General features: G+C 44.1%; 1 protein-coding gene across 1 annotated transcript in view; it reads right to left on the minus strand.

Annotated features, from left to right (window-relative positions):
- The window catches only part of COL9A3 (collagen type IX alpha 3 chain), a 32,537-nt gene extending 18,090 nt beyond the window's left edge, over nt 1-14,447 (minus strand). Inside the window, exons 1-10 of the mRNA XM_042884726.1 lie at nt 13,980-14,447; nt 12,737-12,805; nt 8,365-8,400; nt 7,616-7,687; nt 6,798-6,851; nt 3,245-3,280; nt 2,116-2,139; nt 1,616-1,669; nt 905-958; nt 152-193 (exon numbers count right to left, since the gene is read on the minus strand). Coding sequence (XP_042740660.1) covers nt 152-193; nt 905-958; nt 1,616-1,669; nt 2,116-2,139; nt 3,245-3,280; nt 6,798-6,851; nt 7,616-7,687; nt 8,365-8,400; nt 12,737-12,805; nt 13,980-14,045 — 507 coding nt within the window. The 5' untranslated portion in view covers nt 14,046-14,447. The remainder of the gene's footprint in view (nt 1-151; nt 194-904; nt 959-1,615; nt 1,670-2,115; nt 2,140-3,244; nt 3,281-6,797; nt 6,852-7,615; nt 7,688-8,364; nt 8,401-12,736; nt 12,806-13,979) is intronic.
- Nucleotides 14,448-17,084: the final 2,637 nt, after the last annotated feature.

The following is a 17,084-nucleotide window of genomic DNA, read 5'->3' on the forward strand; positions in this document are numbered from 1 at the left end:
CAGTCTTACAAACACCTCCTCAGTCAACACTTACGCTTCCTGCAATATGGCAGCATGCTAGACCTATGTCTGCAGGTCTGAATGGCACACGTTGACCTTCCTCCAAGTATGCCAGCAAAAATATTCTCATGCTACATCAAGACAAACCTACCTGAAGGTCCCCACCGCCTTCGGGAATGATGCCTGCAAGACCCTGAAATTCATAAAAAGTGGTCTTTAAGCAGATCTAGGCAAACAAATGAAGAAACATCATCTCCAGAAAACGCACCTTACAAACCCAGCTTGGCCAAATTAGCACAGGGCAGATACCTTGCCACATGGTGTGAAACAGCCCCTGAACCTAGAGTGTTAGTTATGAGCTGCATGTCCTCAAAACGGACACGGCAGACTCGAACTGGAGGTGCACAGATTAGTCTGGGAGAGGTCCTCGAGCCTCGGGCCATGAGGGCAGCAGTTTCAGGAGAGCAGCTGTACCTGGCCCTCTTTAGGGACTGGGGGAAGGCCAATCTGGGGCTAATCTGACCTTCCAAAGCCAAGCTAAGTCTTGCTGGTTTCAAGACCCCTCGCTGGCACAACAAGAACACACTCCAACAATCTGGGCTCCTGTGGGAAACTGCTTGTGGCAGGGGCTCCCAGACTGGCACACATTTTATCTTCAAGAGATGTGCAAGCAGCAAACAAAACAAATAATAAACAAACAGGAAATGATCCACACACTGAAGAGCAGCTAGTGAAGTCACTGCTCTCCCCAGGGCGCAGTGTTTACAGGTTGCTGAAACTCAGCCCAGAGAGGGAGTGCTCGTGGTAATTGCAGCAAATAAAACACACCCGTTCTGGCAGCAAGATGAAAATTGTAGACTCCCCATGGGAAGTTTCTCACATTCATTCACAACTCTCAACTTACAGGAGGTCCGGGTGGCCCAGGAGGCCCTGGGAATCCTGGCAGACCAGAAGGCCCCTAAAAAGAGAAAAAATATCAAGAATTTATCTTCATAACAATTTAGACAAAAACATGAAGAGAAAGAAAGGACAGCTACCAAATGCCACTGCAGATTTGTGAATGTGAGGCAAGGTATCTCAAATAAGCCTAAATGGCACCTTTCTGTCTGCAGAGGATTCTGGTGCTATGAAGAGAATAACAGATGCGTGTGCAAGTACTGGGAGTAGGATGGAAGAATATATTCTGTATCTACACCCCCTGCTTCTACTGGCTCTGTACCTCTCCTGTCCAGTGGAGCCATGGGCATCCAAAAATGATGGTATGCTTCTACAGAATGGGCTCCCTCCAATTAGACTCTTTCTGCTCAACAGCTTCTTATTGAGGGTGCTGGAAGCACATGCCAAAGGGGCAGATCTCTCTTCTTGTGGCACTGACTGCTCTTTTGCTGTTACTCACTGTTGGTAAAAGATCTGTCTGCAAGCAGCTGCACAGCAAAGCACTGCACTGTTGACAAGGCTGACCCTACACAAGATGATACAAGGGATAGCATTGCCCATGTGCATTTGTAGAGCTTGCAGTGCCTCGTGCATCATGCTTCCAGAACAGGGTAAGAAAACAGAAATGAACTTCACTCTTCTGTAGTTGTGGCATGTTTGACAAGTGGGAAAAACTCACAGGAGGACCCCGAAATCCATTTCCACCTGGAAGTCCACTGGGTCCTGGAGGCCCCTGTTGAACAGAATAAAAACTCTTACACCTTGGTGACCTTGGGTAGCTGCCAAAGCCCAGGGGCAAACAGTCTGGCTGTATTCATTTGTCACCCAGAGAATTGCCAGCCCCGCACCCATCAACTGGTTTGCCAGTGCACTTCTTTCTTCTTGCTCCACCTTCCCATAGAGTTTTCTATTAGCATTGCCACACATTGCCAACATCTGCCCCACGCTGACTCAGCTCTGAGGCACTCTGAGAGCCTGCTGAACCAAAGCTGCTGCTCCAGAAATGGCCACTTCCAGCAATGCCAAGGCTGCTCTGCCTCGAATCAACAGCAGTGATCAGCTGCATTAGGGTATGGATACACAGAAATGGTCCACAAAGCTGCCAACCTGCAGGACTCCATATCCATCTCTTATTAGTAATTTAAACCTCTTTTTTTGAAAAAGAATCTCATTACTTACTGGAGGTCCTGGTAGTCCTTTACCCTGGAAACAACATTTGAAAGAGATCACTTAAAAAATGAACATGTAACAGGAGGAGCAGCACCTCAGAAAATGCTGCTTAATTTTAATTTTCCTTTCAGTTTTCATAGCACTCTCCTGCCCCCACTTACTGTAATTCATAATCAGAACACAGAATTAGATCAGAATTAAAGCCACATACGGCGGTGACACGGTAGTGGGACAGAGACATTTATGAAGAAAACATTCTAACTTATTCATCTGCTTTCCCTATCTTCAAACATTTGTTTTCTTTCTGAGACCTCAGCTGGCACCCACTGGCTGTGCTGTGCTGTGCGATCCAGGCGTGGGTCAGGGAAGTGGGGGTACTGAGTTAGCTGTGGCCATCCAACAAAATGAGCACCTATGCACATCGTGCTGCCACGTCTGGGCAGGGCTTACATCTGCTGATGGCATTCGAATCTGCATAGCAAGCTCTGCAGTTGAGCTCAGCTTCATGAAGAAACAGAGATACTGATAATTGCTGGGGAAGGGTGTTAGCTTGCTTAGCATTAACTGAGTGTCTTTGTAGATGCAACAGCAGCTGTATTCAGACACCCTTAGGCTTGATGCTAAATATGGATATACAGTTACCACTTGATTTGATGGAAAAGATTTAAGGGGGCTTTGTTTACAGAGACATCAGTTCTGGTCGTTATGAACTTAGCATGACTCTTCTATTATTCTATCAATATAGACATCAAAGCTAAATATGACTTGCCTGTAGATACTGAGAAGTTTAACATAGCAATACGTAGTTCAAAATGAGCACAGAATAGCCAGTGATGCTTGTGCAGCAAAATAGCTTGATGCATGAAAGTTTGTTTCACTTACACAACACAAAAGATGTTATCTGATGGAAGGTTTGATATGTTAGTCTTCATCCCAAGTCAGGTGACTTTATAACATCTCTGAGACTAAGAACAGGCTCCACATCCCCAGAAAAGCTCAAACACAGACACTTAACTGCTTAAAATGATATTTTCACTCATTCAGGTTTAGATCTCTTGGCTTCCCCCCCTTCTCTCAGGGCAGACTCTGGCATACAATGACCACCACCCTTACATGCAAAGATCTGGGAGTTACTTACAGCTGGTCCAGGTGGCCCAGCAGGTCCTAATGCACCCTACAGGAATAAAACAACAAAATGCAAATTAGCAGGTCAATCAGAAACTCCCATATCAGATAGATATCAATGTCTGCTCTGCCTGATAATACTCTGCTTGGAAACTCCAGCAGCGATGGATAGAAACAGCACACGGTTGGGGATGCTCAGCCAAATTTCCAGGTACAAGGACAGAAACCTATGGGTAATGATGATCCTGTTGTTATAAATTACTTGATTGAACAATATTCTAAGATAGTAGGGAGCTAAGCTCTGAACTTGCCCCAAAAACTTCCTCCTCCATTTGTTGGCTATGAACATGTAAACATTCACAAACTGTAATTTCATTCATTGAAATATTCTCATTCATGGTACTTTCATGATGTAGGTCCAGTGATGAAGTTATCTGGAATCATTTACATGATTTGGATTTGTTCCAGCGTATATTATCACATCATGCATCTCCCTGCAGGCAAAGGTTTTGATGGGGCAGCTTCTGCCTTCTCACTGGTTTCCTTGGCGAATCAATTCCCAATCTCCTTTTTGCCATTTGCATTCTTCCTCTTAAGATCACCAAACTCTAGTCAAGCTTATGTCTTAGACTCGAATCATTCTTGAAATTGCTGAAACAAAATTTGCTTAACTAAAGATGATGAGCTAGTCAGCTTACTCTCAACCCCTCTGCTGCACTGCAGAGCCTTCCTCAGCCTCTCACCAGCTGGACTGACTAAACCTGCTTTCCAAAAGTTCTCAGGATGCTCTACCAAACACATTTGGGGAATGATTTCCTGAGCTTGAAATAAGTCATATCCATCCCTAGCACCACAGTAATACGGCAGATGGGCAGACCAGGAACCAGGAAAGCATCCCAGCACACGGCTGCTCACTGTGATCCCAAGGATGACTGCAGCCTTTCTTATAGTGTTGGGCGTACCAAATGAGATTAGAAATGTTTTCACTTGTTAAATCTGAAGAGAAAGATATGAGGACCCGAGTGCCTCATTAAGAATAGCCTTGTGAGGGGAGGAGTGTAATCCAATCAAAATCAGCTCTGCTGCAGATGTCAGCTCATTCATTCTTCTTGCAGGTTACTCTGGTTTTCACCCGGTCAGTCTTCTCTTTAGGCTGAAGTCTTTGTACACCAGAGCCTATGGGATGAGCTGAGATCTCTCCTTGTGAAAAAAAAACACAGAATTTCCAGCATCTACACCCTTAAGGTAGACTCCTTAAGGGCGATTTACACCCTTAAGGTAGACTCCTTAAGGGCGATTTACACCCTTAATCCTGCTCCCACACACACAAAAAAGCTGGACAAGCCCCTTTTGCTTTGCCACTGTTCTCAAAGTACCAAGTGCTGGTCTTTTCCTCTCCCTAATATTGAGGGTGTGGGGTGGAGCAGTCAGTGGTGAACATTTTTGGTGCAGTCATGAATCACCGAGCCCCTGAGCAAGCTGATGTGACTCCATTAAATCTTAATGAAAAACTCTAATTTACACCTCTACTTTAATAACACTGACTCAACTCATTCTCCTGATAACAATGTTCTTTCTCTATTGAAAACAATCTTACCCTGATTTTCCATTTTAAATCCATACACTTTATGAATACACAACTATTGAGAGCAGGAAATTCTTGATTAATATGGCATTATGAGCTCATAAATAAATAATGCACAGCTAAAAACAACCACCCAGGAGCCCACTTCCATTTGCCAAACAACTTCACTCTCAGGCACTTCAGTTCAGAAATACATGTCTATTCATAACAAGGCATAGTGCTACACATGCATTCAATCCCACAGCAGTCAATGGACATCTGCTGCTTTCAGTGATTCCCACAGGACCCAGCTGCCTTCTTAAACGTGTGCAAAAGAAAGAAAGTCAGGATAACCATGCTGCCCTTTTAGAGTGATAGGGCTTGTAGAGCTTCTTTTCTTTTTGCAGGCTTTTATTAGTCCAATTAAAATGATTTTCCAGACAGATCACTGACCTCGAAAAACCCCCATAAGTGACAACATGCCCCAAGTTTGCCCCGTGCTGACAGACTGAGTTAAGAGACAGGGGAAATCATGTCGAATCAGAACACAAAGTTACTCAGTACACAGTTACACACAGTTACAGTAACTCTGTGTGCTAGAACACTGTTTGTGTGCTCCTACCAAATACTTGGAGGGGAAGTTCTGGTGCCCAGGAATTATCTGCTCCATTACCCTGCTAACTCAGACTTCATAAGCTAAAGTAGGCATGGCCAAATGTTACCACTGAACGTGAAACAGGGGAACAGAATCTCACAGTTTTCTGTGTACTCCTTAACATTTCTATTTCAAAAATCAGAGCTCAGTTTCCTGAAGTCTCATCACAGTCTGAGATGCGACTCTGGGGAGACAGGTTTATCATAAGAAGAGTGCAGGATGCAAGATGTTTAGTGCAGTGCTGATGAATAGAAGCTCAGAGCTGTGGTCGGGATGCTTGGGTTCAACTTCCCCAAAGGGCAAGCTAATTTTGCCTTGCACATGGGAAAGGAAGAAGAGAGTATCAAAGACACATGGCTCTACCACTCATTGCTTTAACTAAGACAACTCAGAGTTCTGTGCTTTGGTTGAGTCTCTGGGGCAAATGTATATATATATATATATAAATAAAAAAAATATATATATACATATAGATTGAGAAATACTGAACATGCTAGAGAGGTCTGCCAGCAGCACTACTTTCTTCTTTTTAACCTCTGCACACTGCAATCTGTGTTGAGCCCATCACTGCAGCCCCAAGTTCAAGAGAACTGTGGACCAGCTCATAACAACCCGTAATGGCTTGTGATAGAAGAGAGGAGGATGGCCATGGGTAAAATCTGTGCTGAATGGCTCACCTATGCTGTGTTCCCAGTGTCATAACGGAGGCCTACATATCTTTCTGGCCCCATTATAGATGACCTGAAGGACACCTGTAGCATCACAGACAGCCTTTTCTCCCTGTAGTGTCCTTCAGCAGAGCCATAATACATAAGAAGTAAGAAGAACCTTTTTTTTTTTCTTTCTATATCAACCAGGGAAATTTATTCCAAAGCAGCTAATAACGCCAACCACATGGACAGCCTCAGAATTAACAAAAGGCAAAAGTCTGAACAGCTAATGTAATTATATCCATAACAGAACTGCAAAATCAGCCTGAAAATAAAGACCCAAAGAGCTTCACTTTGATAAATGCTTTAATTAAGTCTACGGATTGCGCTTTTGGATGCTCAAAATACCACAAGAGATGTTCTGCACTAAAGTATTTGCATTAAGTATTTGCACTAAAACTATCCAAAGCTCATTCAAAATCATGTGAAAGAAAGATGGATCCCATGCCTTGCACCTACAGAAAAACCATTTGGGTCTTCGTTTCAAAGGTCTAAGCATTCTGCAAGGGTTCACAGACAAATAACCCGCCATCATCAATTCCCCAGTGTCACCAATTCACAAAGGTAGGAGGAATCATCAATGTAAGCAATGACAGAGCTCCATTTCAAGGCACTGGGGATGCAGTGTGGTACTCACACGGTCTCCTGGAGGCCCATTTGGGCCAGGAGGGCCATCAGTTCCCGTTAAACCCTGTGGAAATACAAGAATAAACGTAAAGACAGAGAAACACAGATCAAGAGCTGTAGGAAACTCCTGTCACTGTCATATACCACCTGTATGTCAAACTTTCAGGAAAGCCCAACCTCTTCAGTTCCCTCTGCAGTTAAACAGAAGACCAGAAGCAAATACCCCATGCATTTTAAGTACAGATGAACACCACCAAGAGATCTTGTTGTTGGAGTTTACTGAGTTGCTGTCCCCAACTTAGCTGTAGAAGCTGCCTCAATGCTTCCTCTTAGCCTGAAGTAGAAGAAAATATGCTGGCTATGCTCTGTTATTATGGCAGTAAGTTGTTAAGTTGGGAAAACTTCACTATATACAGTCACCTGTCCAGCTCTGAACAGAAAAAACAAACAAACAAACAGGCAAGAGAGCAGCAAGCTTCAAGCAAATAAGTAACACTGGATCTCCAAAATCAAGCTCAAGTGGTTTGCTTTCAAGATACCAACAGATGTTCCTACTTCTCCAGCCCTGCCTAGCACACTGCCCAAGAGCTGCAATGTTTCATCGTAACTGTGCTGTCCTATCAGTTCTGCATCCCAAAATCACTCTCATACTGCTTAGTTCAATCTAAAGATGCTTTCAACTCTCAAAACTTCTCCTGATTTATAAGATGCACCTTCAGTACTCGCTTTACTTCTCCAGTAGGTACAGAGCAAGTTGATGAGATGCAGAACAACATTCATGTATATGAAATGCTTAAACAGCTTAAGAGGAGATGACAAAATACTCACGTCTACTCCAGGAAGGCCAGGCAGCCCAGCTTCACCAGCTGCTCCAGGCTTTCCTGGTGCACCCTTTGGTCCCTAAATCAGAAAACAGGCAATTCTTTATACCATAACAAATGAAACACGTCACGTGTTCATAAAGACTACAAGATGGAGGTTCATCTGTTGATGTGTTCATCTTACACCATATAACATAGAATTACTCCCAAGAAGTGAAATTTGTCATGAACCCATATCCAAATCCTAAATGTTTCAGCGCTTTAGCTCAGTTCTCCACAACCCTATTCACAGACACAGCTACCCTTAAGCTGCTCCTAATAGAAGAAGGGGATGGCATATGCAACACAAACAAAGGGACAGGACAGGTGACCCAAAGCAGAGCTACGCCACACTTTCCACCACCACGTGACAGACTGGGAGTTGAAGTAGATCTAAACTGACACCAAAAATAAACATGCATACATGGCTAGGTGCCAGTTTTTGTTACACTGCTGATGGGTGAGCTGTATTTCACGTATAGAATCATAGAATGGCCCGAGTTGAAAAGGACCATTATGATCATCCTGTTTCAACCCCCATGCATGCACGTCCTCCTCTAGCAACGAAACAAAAAATTTTGTTTCTCCCCAGAACCAGTGCTGAGTTATGGAAATGCTGCTGCAGATCAAGAGGAAAGGGAGCCATAAGACTGAGCTCCTGTGCATCGCTTCTTCCTAAGGGAACAAATAAGTTGGCATCAGCCAGGTAATACTTACTGGTGGGCCTGGCAAACCAGGAGGGCCCGGCTCACCCTGAGTAAAAAGAGAAAAGACATCAGTGTTAGTGATGAACTTCTCCTTTCTGTTGGCTTCTTGTGACAGCAGTACGCACAACAGCCACGGTGCTCACAGCTCCCTCCATGCCCACTCCAAGATTTGCCATGCTCAGAATGAAGAAGGCAATGCTATGGGATCCTGTTACCTCCTAAAGCAAGATGAACCTGGATAACCCTTTTCACATTGCCAGTAGCAGTCTGGGAGGCTGAGCATGAGGGTATCACTAGAGAGTGTTCTGAACCATCCCCAACATCTGCATTTCCTTCCACATATGCTTAGGAACTGTTTGCACTTTGACTTAGCAGCAAGCGAGGCACAGAGGAAGCTGGATGGAGACTACGATTTTCAAATATCTTCCATGACAAAACAGAGATGCCATGAGATCCAGGTATCCAGGACCCACTACGAAATGGTGGTGCTACCAGAAGTTTGGAACTAACAAAAAGGGAAGAAAAGTCTCCTGCAGGTTTCTTCATATGACTAAACGTGGACAGGAAAAGCAAATGAACAAAACGCCCAACTGATTTCAACCTAATCCCACTGCACAACCTGGATGAAATCCAAGTTTGATTTAAAAAAATAAAGTATTTACTTTAAAAAGTGCTCTTTTTTTCTTTTTCTGATCCTAATGGAAACTGAGTTATTGCCTGGAAGGCAATATTTTTTTTATTTAAAAAGCCTCTGAATTGCTCCTTCAGCTCAGCCAGCCATGATGCCATTCAGGAGCTCACACAGAACCCAGACGAGAATATCCCAGAAGATATTTGTGTTTTATTGTCAGTCTCTGTAAAAAAAAACAATTGTCTGCAAAAGACAGGAGCCTGCTGAAACTTGACAGTCTCAGCTCAGTTCCTTGCTTTGTCTGGAGGCAAATTGTTTTGCGCCTCCATGTCCCAGCTTAGGTCCCTGGACGAGGACTTCTACTCCTGGCTTCAGGGTAAGTACTTTAATAGTGTGAGCAGCTCATTTTTTGTGGGTGAGGAGGGGGCACGGGGCATGTTGATATCCTGGAAGAGAAAAATCTGTATGGAAAAAGACTGCTTGCTAACCGAGCAAGGTTAGAAATAACCCATTCATGCCATTGGTCTGATAATTAGGGGTTATTAGGCAGTAAACAAAGGTGTGCAATTTATAGCACAGTTCTGCATTTACTGTGTCGGCAGCTGTGAAGGCCCTGGGCTGCCCTATAGACTGGCTTTGATTTGCTCAGCCATGGACTTACACACTGTGCTGGTGGCTGATCAATGCTCAGACCAGAGGGACATTGCACAGAGGTGGCATTGTGCTCTGGCTTGATGAAGAAACCCTTTTGCTGTTCATTACCCACAGACTTTCCATAAATAGTTATCGTGATCATAGGTGGGGAAGGTCCCTTGCCAAAGGAATGAAAGGAGCAGTTCTTCTGCAATGAATGGCTTGGAAAGGCAGCATCCCTCCTTCACCACACTACATTTCCAACCCTTTGCACATTTTTTCCCCCCTCACTCCTGTGGCAATCCATACAGCAAGGCCACAGCATTAGTAAATGCTGTTTGGGACCATCTTAGACCTTGATCCTGCCATCAAGGACCCCTGAGGGACTCTGCAGGAGCTCCAGAACTTCGGTCAGATGAATCAAAAGCCTAATAAGTGTTTATGCCCTTAATGCCAGATCACTGGGAATTAGAGGCAAAGGTTGTCAGCAAAAGGAAGTGCTCCCCTGGGTGCTTCATGAGAAGGAAGTCAGTTTACTCTTTCTTAGCAAGCCTGCATTAAAGTCAAGCCATGAGATGAAAAGTGGGGGAAAAAAAATAAAGAGCTTGATTTTTGAACAGCGACAATTGCTTATTAGCAATTTGGGGAATTACATTCCTAGAAATAATTCACAGGAACTTGGCACTAATTCTTTTGATCACAACATGCTGTTCCTATTCTTGGGAGGGAGATTTTGTTTGGTGCTGCGTATGAAATGTGAAGCATGTTAAAGGCTGTAATTATAAAGATTTCAGAGGAACTGAATGCTGCAGCTCTCAACGAAGGAAGGAACAACAGCAGCAGCTTCTAGAAATTGTACGTGTGGTGTTTATTCCAAGATATTCCGACTAACTCAGTTGCATTTTGAGCACCACTCATGGCTCAGGGCCTATGGTATGGAAGCACTGAGCACTTTGACACCACTCATCAATCTCAGAGCAACTCTTCCCACACAGCATCCTTCCAAAGCCATCTGTGAAGCTGATCCAGCAGGAGTGGCCTACAGAATTCAGACAACTTGCACATATAGGGCCAGAAGAGTTCTGACTGTGCTTTAAAAAAAGTTGCACCATTTCAGAAAAATAATGAAGTGCCTTCATTCCTTACAGAATTGATAATACTACTCAGGTTCCATCCATTGATGCATTTTATATGGCATAACTTTTTGGAGGGTACTGCCAGAAAAACAGTAGCCCTTCAACTGGAACGCTGCATGAGCATCCTCAACACCAGCCACAGCCACAAGTCTCTTCCTTTATGCAGTTCTCTAAAGGTCTGACTGCCTGATTGGACTGCAGAAGCTATCTCTGAACAGCTGGCTTCATCTCATGTTAACGGGGCACCTGACTCAACCTGCATCTGAATGAGGGCTGTAGTTTGTGCCTGTTTGAATGGCAGACTGCTCCCATGCAGGCAGAACTCCACGTCTGAAGGTGGGATTGCAAGACTTGGTGCTTCAAACTCTTTACTCAGCGGTTTGATTTATTAGGACTAAGTTCTTCACAATAATTAGATGCTAGTCTTGTCCCACCTGGAACTTTCTGAAGCTTTTAGCAGTGGATAAAAAGGTGTAGATTCACTCTAAATGTTTCCCCAGGTTCCCATTTCCAACAACCATCAGAAGCAATGCTGATGAAGCTCCTGAATAAGGTGTAAAACATGCTGTAGAAAGGGGCAGAACAGCGGGATCACAGGGATTTGTTTCCTTCCGAACGCTGTTACCTACAAGTTGGTTACAACCTGAAGGACTTTGTCCCCCCTAAATTCCTCTTTATACAGAACTCCTCTGCATACAAAACCAGTCCCCATTCCACAAAGCCACAGACACCATGGGCTCCCTGCAGCTGCAAGGAATGTGTTTCCTTTGCCCTCCTCCCCTTCGGCCTTTTATCACAAAGAACAGCGGGGAGATATCAGCTCTGAACTTCACTTGCTACAAAACCAGAGTGAGATTTCCAGTAAAACAGCTTCCTTTAGTTGAAAGGACACTTCAGAGGGAATAGCTGCAAATCAATGAGGTTTTCTCTTCAGACCAGCATTGCTCACACAGCCTCTATGAAAGCTCTCCACTGCAAACAAAAAAGCTCCTTGTTCACTGCTTACCAGGGAGCTAACATATATCTTTTTTTTTTTTTTCCCCTTTACATTCTTTTCCAAAAGCAAATGACCTGCAGGGAGTAAATAGAGTTTTTCAAGGCTGCTAAAAGGCCCAATTGCAGTAAGCACTACTCAAAAGGAGCAACAAAACAGGAAACTGGTCTTCTGTATTTGATACCATCCTGCTGAACATTTATCTGATACTCTAACCCACTGTCACCTGCAGAGCAAACAGTTCTTCTCCACCAGAGTCACAGAAGCAATGTTTAATTTCTATGGAGACAGCTATTAAAGGCAATAGGACAAGATTTTTTTCCCTCTCTGATATCTCCTGGGGTACACAGCATTCTACCTACACAGGACACAGGTACACCTACAGAACTGCCCCTTGAAATAAAGGTTTTTTTTTTTCTGTTTGTGCCACTGAAAGCAACTCATGTCTGAAAACCAGTGGGCCAGATTCTGACTTTGCACACGTCAGTGTAGATTGCAGATACTGCACTGATTCTGCTGAAATAAAACATACATAAGAGCAGCATCCATGTCGAGTTTCTTCAGACTCTCCATGACCATGGATGCTCTGAAGCACCACAAACCCCTCTGAGCTACACAACATGCAGTAACACTGACCCCTATCACATTCATGCACTCAACTTTCCACATTTTGTTCCCCCCTCCTCTCCAGACAGCAAAAGAGAAAAGCACAGCTCTGCAGGCATAGCCGTGAATTCTTGTACACACGCTACTTTTGTCCTGAACTCTCCTGATATGGGGTACAGATCCCACAGTGAAGAAGGTCACTCAGTGCCTCTATTCTCCATTCTATTCTCCATTCTAACCGTTGCAGGACAAGATCTTCTTCTCCGCATCCATCCACCTCTGCAGCATGATCCAAAGGCTCAGGAGGACCAGCAGCACTTCTCAGCTCAGCTCGCCCTGCCTCCGCTCCACCCCCTCCCTCCCTCTGCCATGTGGCACTCACATCTATGCCGTCCTTGCCAGATGGTCCAGGGGGTCCTCGGGGTCCAGGAGGGCCTTGTGGTCCTACTCTCTGAGAGGATCGGGGGGATGAAGAGGAAGAAAGGTTATTTTTCCATCAGAATGAACACACAAGCTAAATAAGAAAGCAATCATTGAGTTCCACAGCTGCTTCACCTCAAAGGGCCCTGCACCATTCTGGGCAAACTTGAAGGAGCTCAAAGCAAGGCTCTTTGGAAAACATTTTTAAGTGAGCACAGCCTCAGGGTCTCTAGCCCCTTTAACAGGAAGGAGAGATGGGAAGCAAACGGGCTTGGTTGTACAGGCTGTGTTCCTCACTGCCTATAGGAATGATCCTTACGGGGTAGAGGTCCATGGAAAATAAGTGATAATGTGTAGCATTAAAAACGCATTCAGTCCCAGCCTGATGGCGGTGATGGAGACAGGATTCTGCTGAAGTCAGAATAAGAAAAGGAAAGAAGTCTCCTCTCTGAGCAGGATGTCATTTGAAAATCTGGGATTTTGGATGTGTGAGGTTGGGGGAAGGAAAGAAAGGTCTGATAAATGACTTCTGTATTGAGAGGACTCCAGAGAGCAACTTGCTTTAGCATTGGCAAAACAAAGGTTTCATTGTGGAAGCAGCTCTGCTCACAGCAGATGAGGGCAGCTCTGAATTTCCAAGCCAGACTGCAAAAATTCCTTACTGGCACAACAAAAAAAAAACAACTCACTGAGGAGTTACTTCCCCAGGCAAAAATATTAACATCATGCAGGGAAGTTGAATATAGCTTCACAAGCAAAGTGAATAAGGATTCAGTACATTATTTCATAAATGTGAAGTTTTAAAAATTCAGAGGGAAAGAATAAAACATTCTCTGACTCACGGAGAACCAGATCAAGAGATCCCAGTCTCACGGGCAACTCATTGCTTCACTATGAAAAAAACCTGTTTCTCTTATAACAACTCTCCCTTTCCTAGGGCTTTATCTCTTGCAGCTCTAATTGAAAAAAACAGTACTTGCACAGAAAGTGTAAAGCAACTCCTGCACACAAGAACGCAAAGTAAAAGCCTACTGATGCAGGTATGAAAACAGCTCCTCGCTAAGCATGGAGAGTGCATGCTTTAAATCAACTCTAATGACCTGCTATTCCCACGTTTCATTCTGTAGTTATAGCATACACACATTGCAACGTCTTTCTCTTAGACACTCATTTCTTGAGCATAAAACCAACGTGAAAATTCTTACCTGAGCTGATGTTGCGGCTAATAGCTGACAAAGGAAGAGAAGCCCAAGAGTGGGGAATACAGTCATCGTACCCAGGCTCTGTCTCTCCTTTTTACTCCTGGGCAGCCAAACCGTTTCTCTCCCCCTGGATCTTGGCTTACAAATGAGACTTCTCGCCTCCAGATAAACCTGCAGCTCCCACTGGAGGGGCAGTGCTCAGGAGCACAGGCAAGAGGGGCTGAGCCCAGAGGAAAGAGAAGGCTTTGCAAGGAGGTGGGAGCAGGAGGGGGAGCAGCAGGCAGTCATGAAGAGAGGCTCTCATTCATGCCCTGCTGGGCAGCCCCAGCAAGTAGGGAAGAAACATAAGGAACAACTGAACTATAGACACACACAGGAGAAAATTCTGCATCTGCAGCTGGAAATGCATCGTTCCTTAGGTCTCAGCTGAGGCACTTCTCAAAGCGCATCATCACTTCAGTGCTGGACAGATGAAAAAGTAACAGTCATCCACTGCCTGAGGCTACTTGAAAAAATTATTATACATGTAACGAGTGCAAGAATTACAGAGAAATGCACTTACTGCTTTGTGAGATGGTTTGTTAGCTCTGCCACAACTGTTTTTTTGTTTTTCCTCGAGGGAAACCCAAAGAACGCCAGGCTTATTTCTCGAGGAAGTGATGAATCCTGACCAGAGGAGAGATGACTACAGAGACACAAGCAGGAAGAAAGAAGGAAAAATTCTTGGAACTACAAGGAATTAAGGAAGAACTGCCTCTGAAATATTTGCAAGGAAGGAGCAGGGCAAGAGCTGCCAAACTGATCCCCAAAAGGTGATCCCAAACAGCAGCCTGTTCACAATGAAGCAGACAGCTTCAGGTTTCCCTTTTTGAATTAAAGACAACTTCATCCAAAGCAATACTTGGAAATAGAGAGAATAAACCGTAGGACTCATCAGGACAGGAATAAAACAGCTAATTTGGTTATCAAGAGGAGAGCAGTAGAAAACCAAGGCTTTACAAATTTAATCCCAAGACTTCTATTTGACATCCTGACACCAGGTTTGTATGGGCAAATAGTGCATGTCTGCCCAGCTCTCCAGCAGCCCGTATTTCACCACCAGCTTTTACAGAGACTTAGAGGGCTCAAACATTTACCAGCATCTACAAGAATTTTTGGAACAGTCAGGCAGGGACAGAAAAGGAGAGTATGCCTGTGTTCACACAGCTTAAAAATAAATTGAATGCTTGTTAGACAGCTCAAACCCCACAGGAACTTCACAGCTCGTACCTTCTCCTTCAAAGAGACCAACTGATGGCAGAGCAGATCCAGCTTTCCCCAGCTCCTCTCAACAGCTGTGGCATGCATTTGTTAAGATGAAGGAAGGATGACATTTTCAGCTCAGAAAGGGTTTACTGAAAAAGAGTTTTATCTCATGTCCCAAAGGGAGAGGCCCTACAGCTAAAGCTTCCGTACGCACACTGGAAACTGCTCAAAAAGGAAGTCCTGGTTTATCCTACAGAGCATCACTGTAGCTTTCCATCACATACACTTGGGAGGTTCCAAAGCAACTGCAGATGGCTACAGGATGGGTTGGTAGACCAGATCCATGGTCACATCCTGCCCTCAGAGATGAAAAACGTAAGTGGAAACTGGTATGCATTAAATACATGCTTTAATTGGTGATGTTAATGCAACAGACCGTCATACAGCTCTGACTGCTGAAATACATCCTGTGAACTCACTGCAAACACCTACAGCCGAAACTCTGAACTGAATACAACAGGGAAAGGTTTGTTTTGAGCACTCCAGATTAGGGCTCACTGTGAAATCCCATTAAACAGAAGACAAACTGCACATTAGCATACAGGATTTATGATTGATGCCCCAGCTGAGCATATATTCACAATGAAATGTCATTAAATAAAATACTCAGATCTATACAAAAAAAAAACACGATTAACAATTCTTTATGAACCTTTTATGAAAGAATTTTTACTCAACATCTTCAAGTTTTTATATCTGTAGAGCTAAGTGCATTCTTATTGGCTATTTAACACCACCTTTTCATAAGAAAGAAAAAATTTTAAAAACACTGAAGCCTTTTTCCAGCACACGTGTGACCATCACCATTAAATACTAAGCTTGCAGACTTCTGTTCCCACACATGAGGATATGATGTGCTGAAGCAGGGCCTGCAGCCTGGGGAGGAAAATCACAGATCAAGTTCCTTGAAAGATGAAGCTTCTAACAAACAAGAAGCTGTAGCAGAGAGAGGCCAAACACTGCACAGGCTGCTGCATCTGCTCTCTGGTGAGGTGGGCGAGCCTCTGTCTCCTACACGAAATAAACACCTCCTAAAAACACCAAAAGTAAAACAATCTGAGCAAGCAGTAGGTCGGACTTCTCTGTTCAACAGCTGGTGAAAGCGTTTCCTCTGCTTCACGAAATGGATCCTCTGCTGTAAATCTCTCTGAACAGAAGCGCTAAGTTGTTTAATATTCCCTCAGACTCGGTTGGACCCTGCACAAGTCAGGCAGAACAGCTAGCAGAGAGGTCAGTAGCATAAAGGCAGGAGAACAGTGGGCGAGGTCTGAAAGTAAACTGTTGATGGCTGTAAATGAATGAAGCAGACAAGCATATCCCCTCCAATTAAAGCTTCAATTAACTGACCCACAACAAAGCTCCAGCAGAAACCAGACATGCTGCACTCAAGCACGACCTCACAGTCTGACAAGCTGATCATTAATGGTAGAATGATCCTGCCACAACTGGGATGCAGGTTAGAGCTGAAACATCCAGCTTCATCCAGCAGGCCAGCAGAAAAAAGCCCCTCAGGTCGCTTCAAGTAGCAACAAAATCAGAGAAAACACAACGACAGAAACATTTGTTCCATTTTAGCAATCAAGGAAGGAAGGGCTTTGTATCTGCAGTGGGTAAGTTCACGTGGAAGACTACCAAGCTCCTGAACACAGTGGAAAAAGCAGGGGAAGAGGTGCTCCAGACAGCTTTATGCAAAGTCTGAAGGTTTTTCTCTTAGAAACCCGTAGACAATTTGTATTCTCAATAAATTCAACAAAAGCTACGAAACAACAACTGCAGAGGATAAAGAAAACAAGTAGCCCAATG

Source organism: Lagopus leucura, unplaced genomic scaffold (assembly GCF_019238085.1).
Source record: "Lagopus leucura isolate 7727_CA_CO unplaced genomic scaffold, USGS_WTPT01 Super-Scaffold_100045, whole genome shotgun sequence".
Taxonomy (NCBI): domain Eukaryota; kingdom Metazoa; phylum Chordata; class Aves; order Galliformes; family Phasianidae; genus Lagopus; species Lagopus leucura.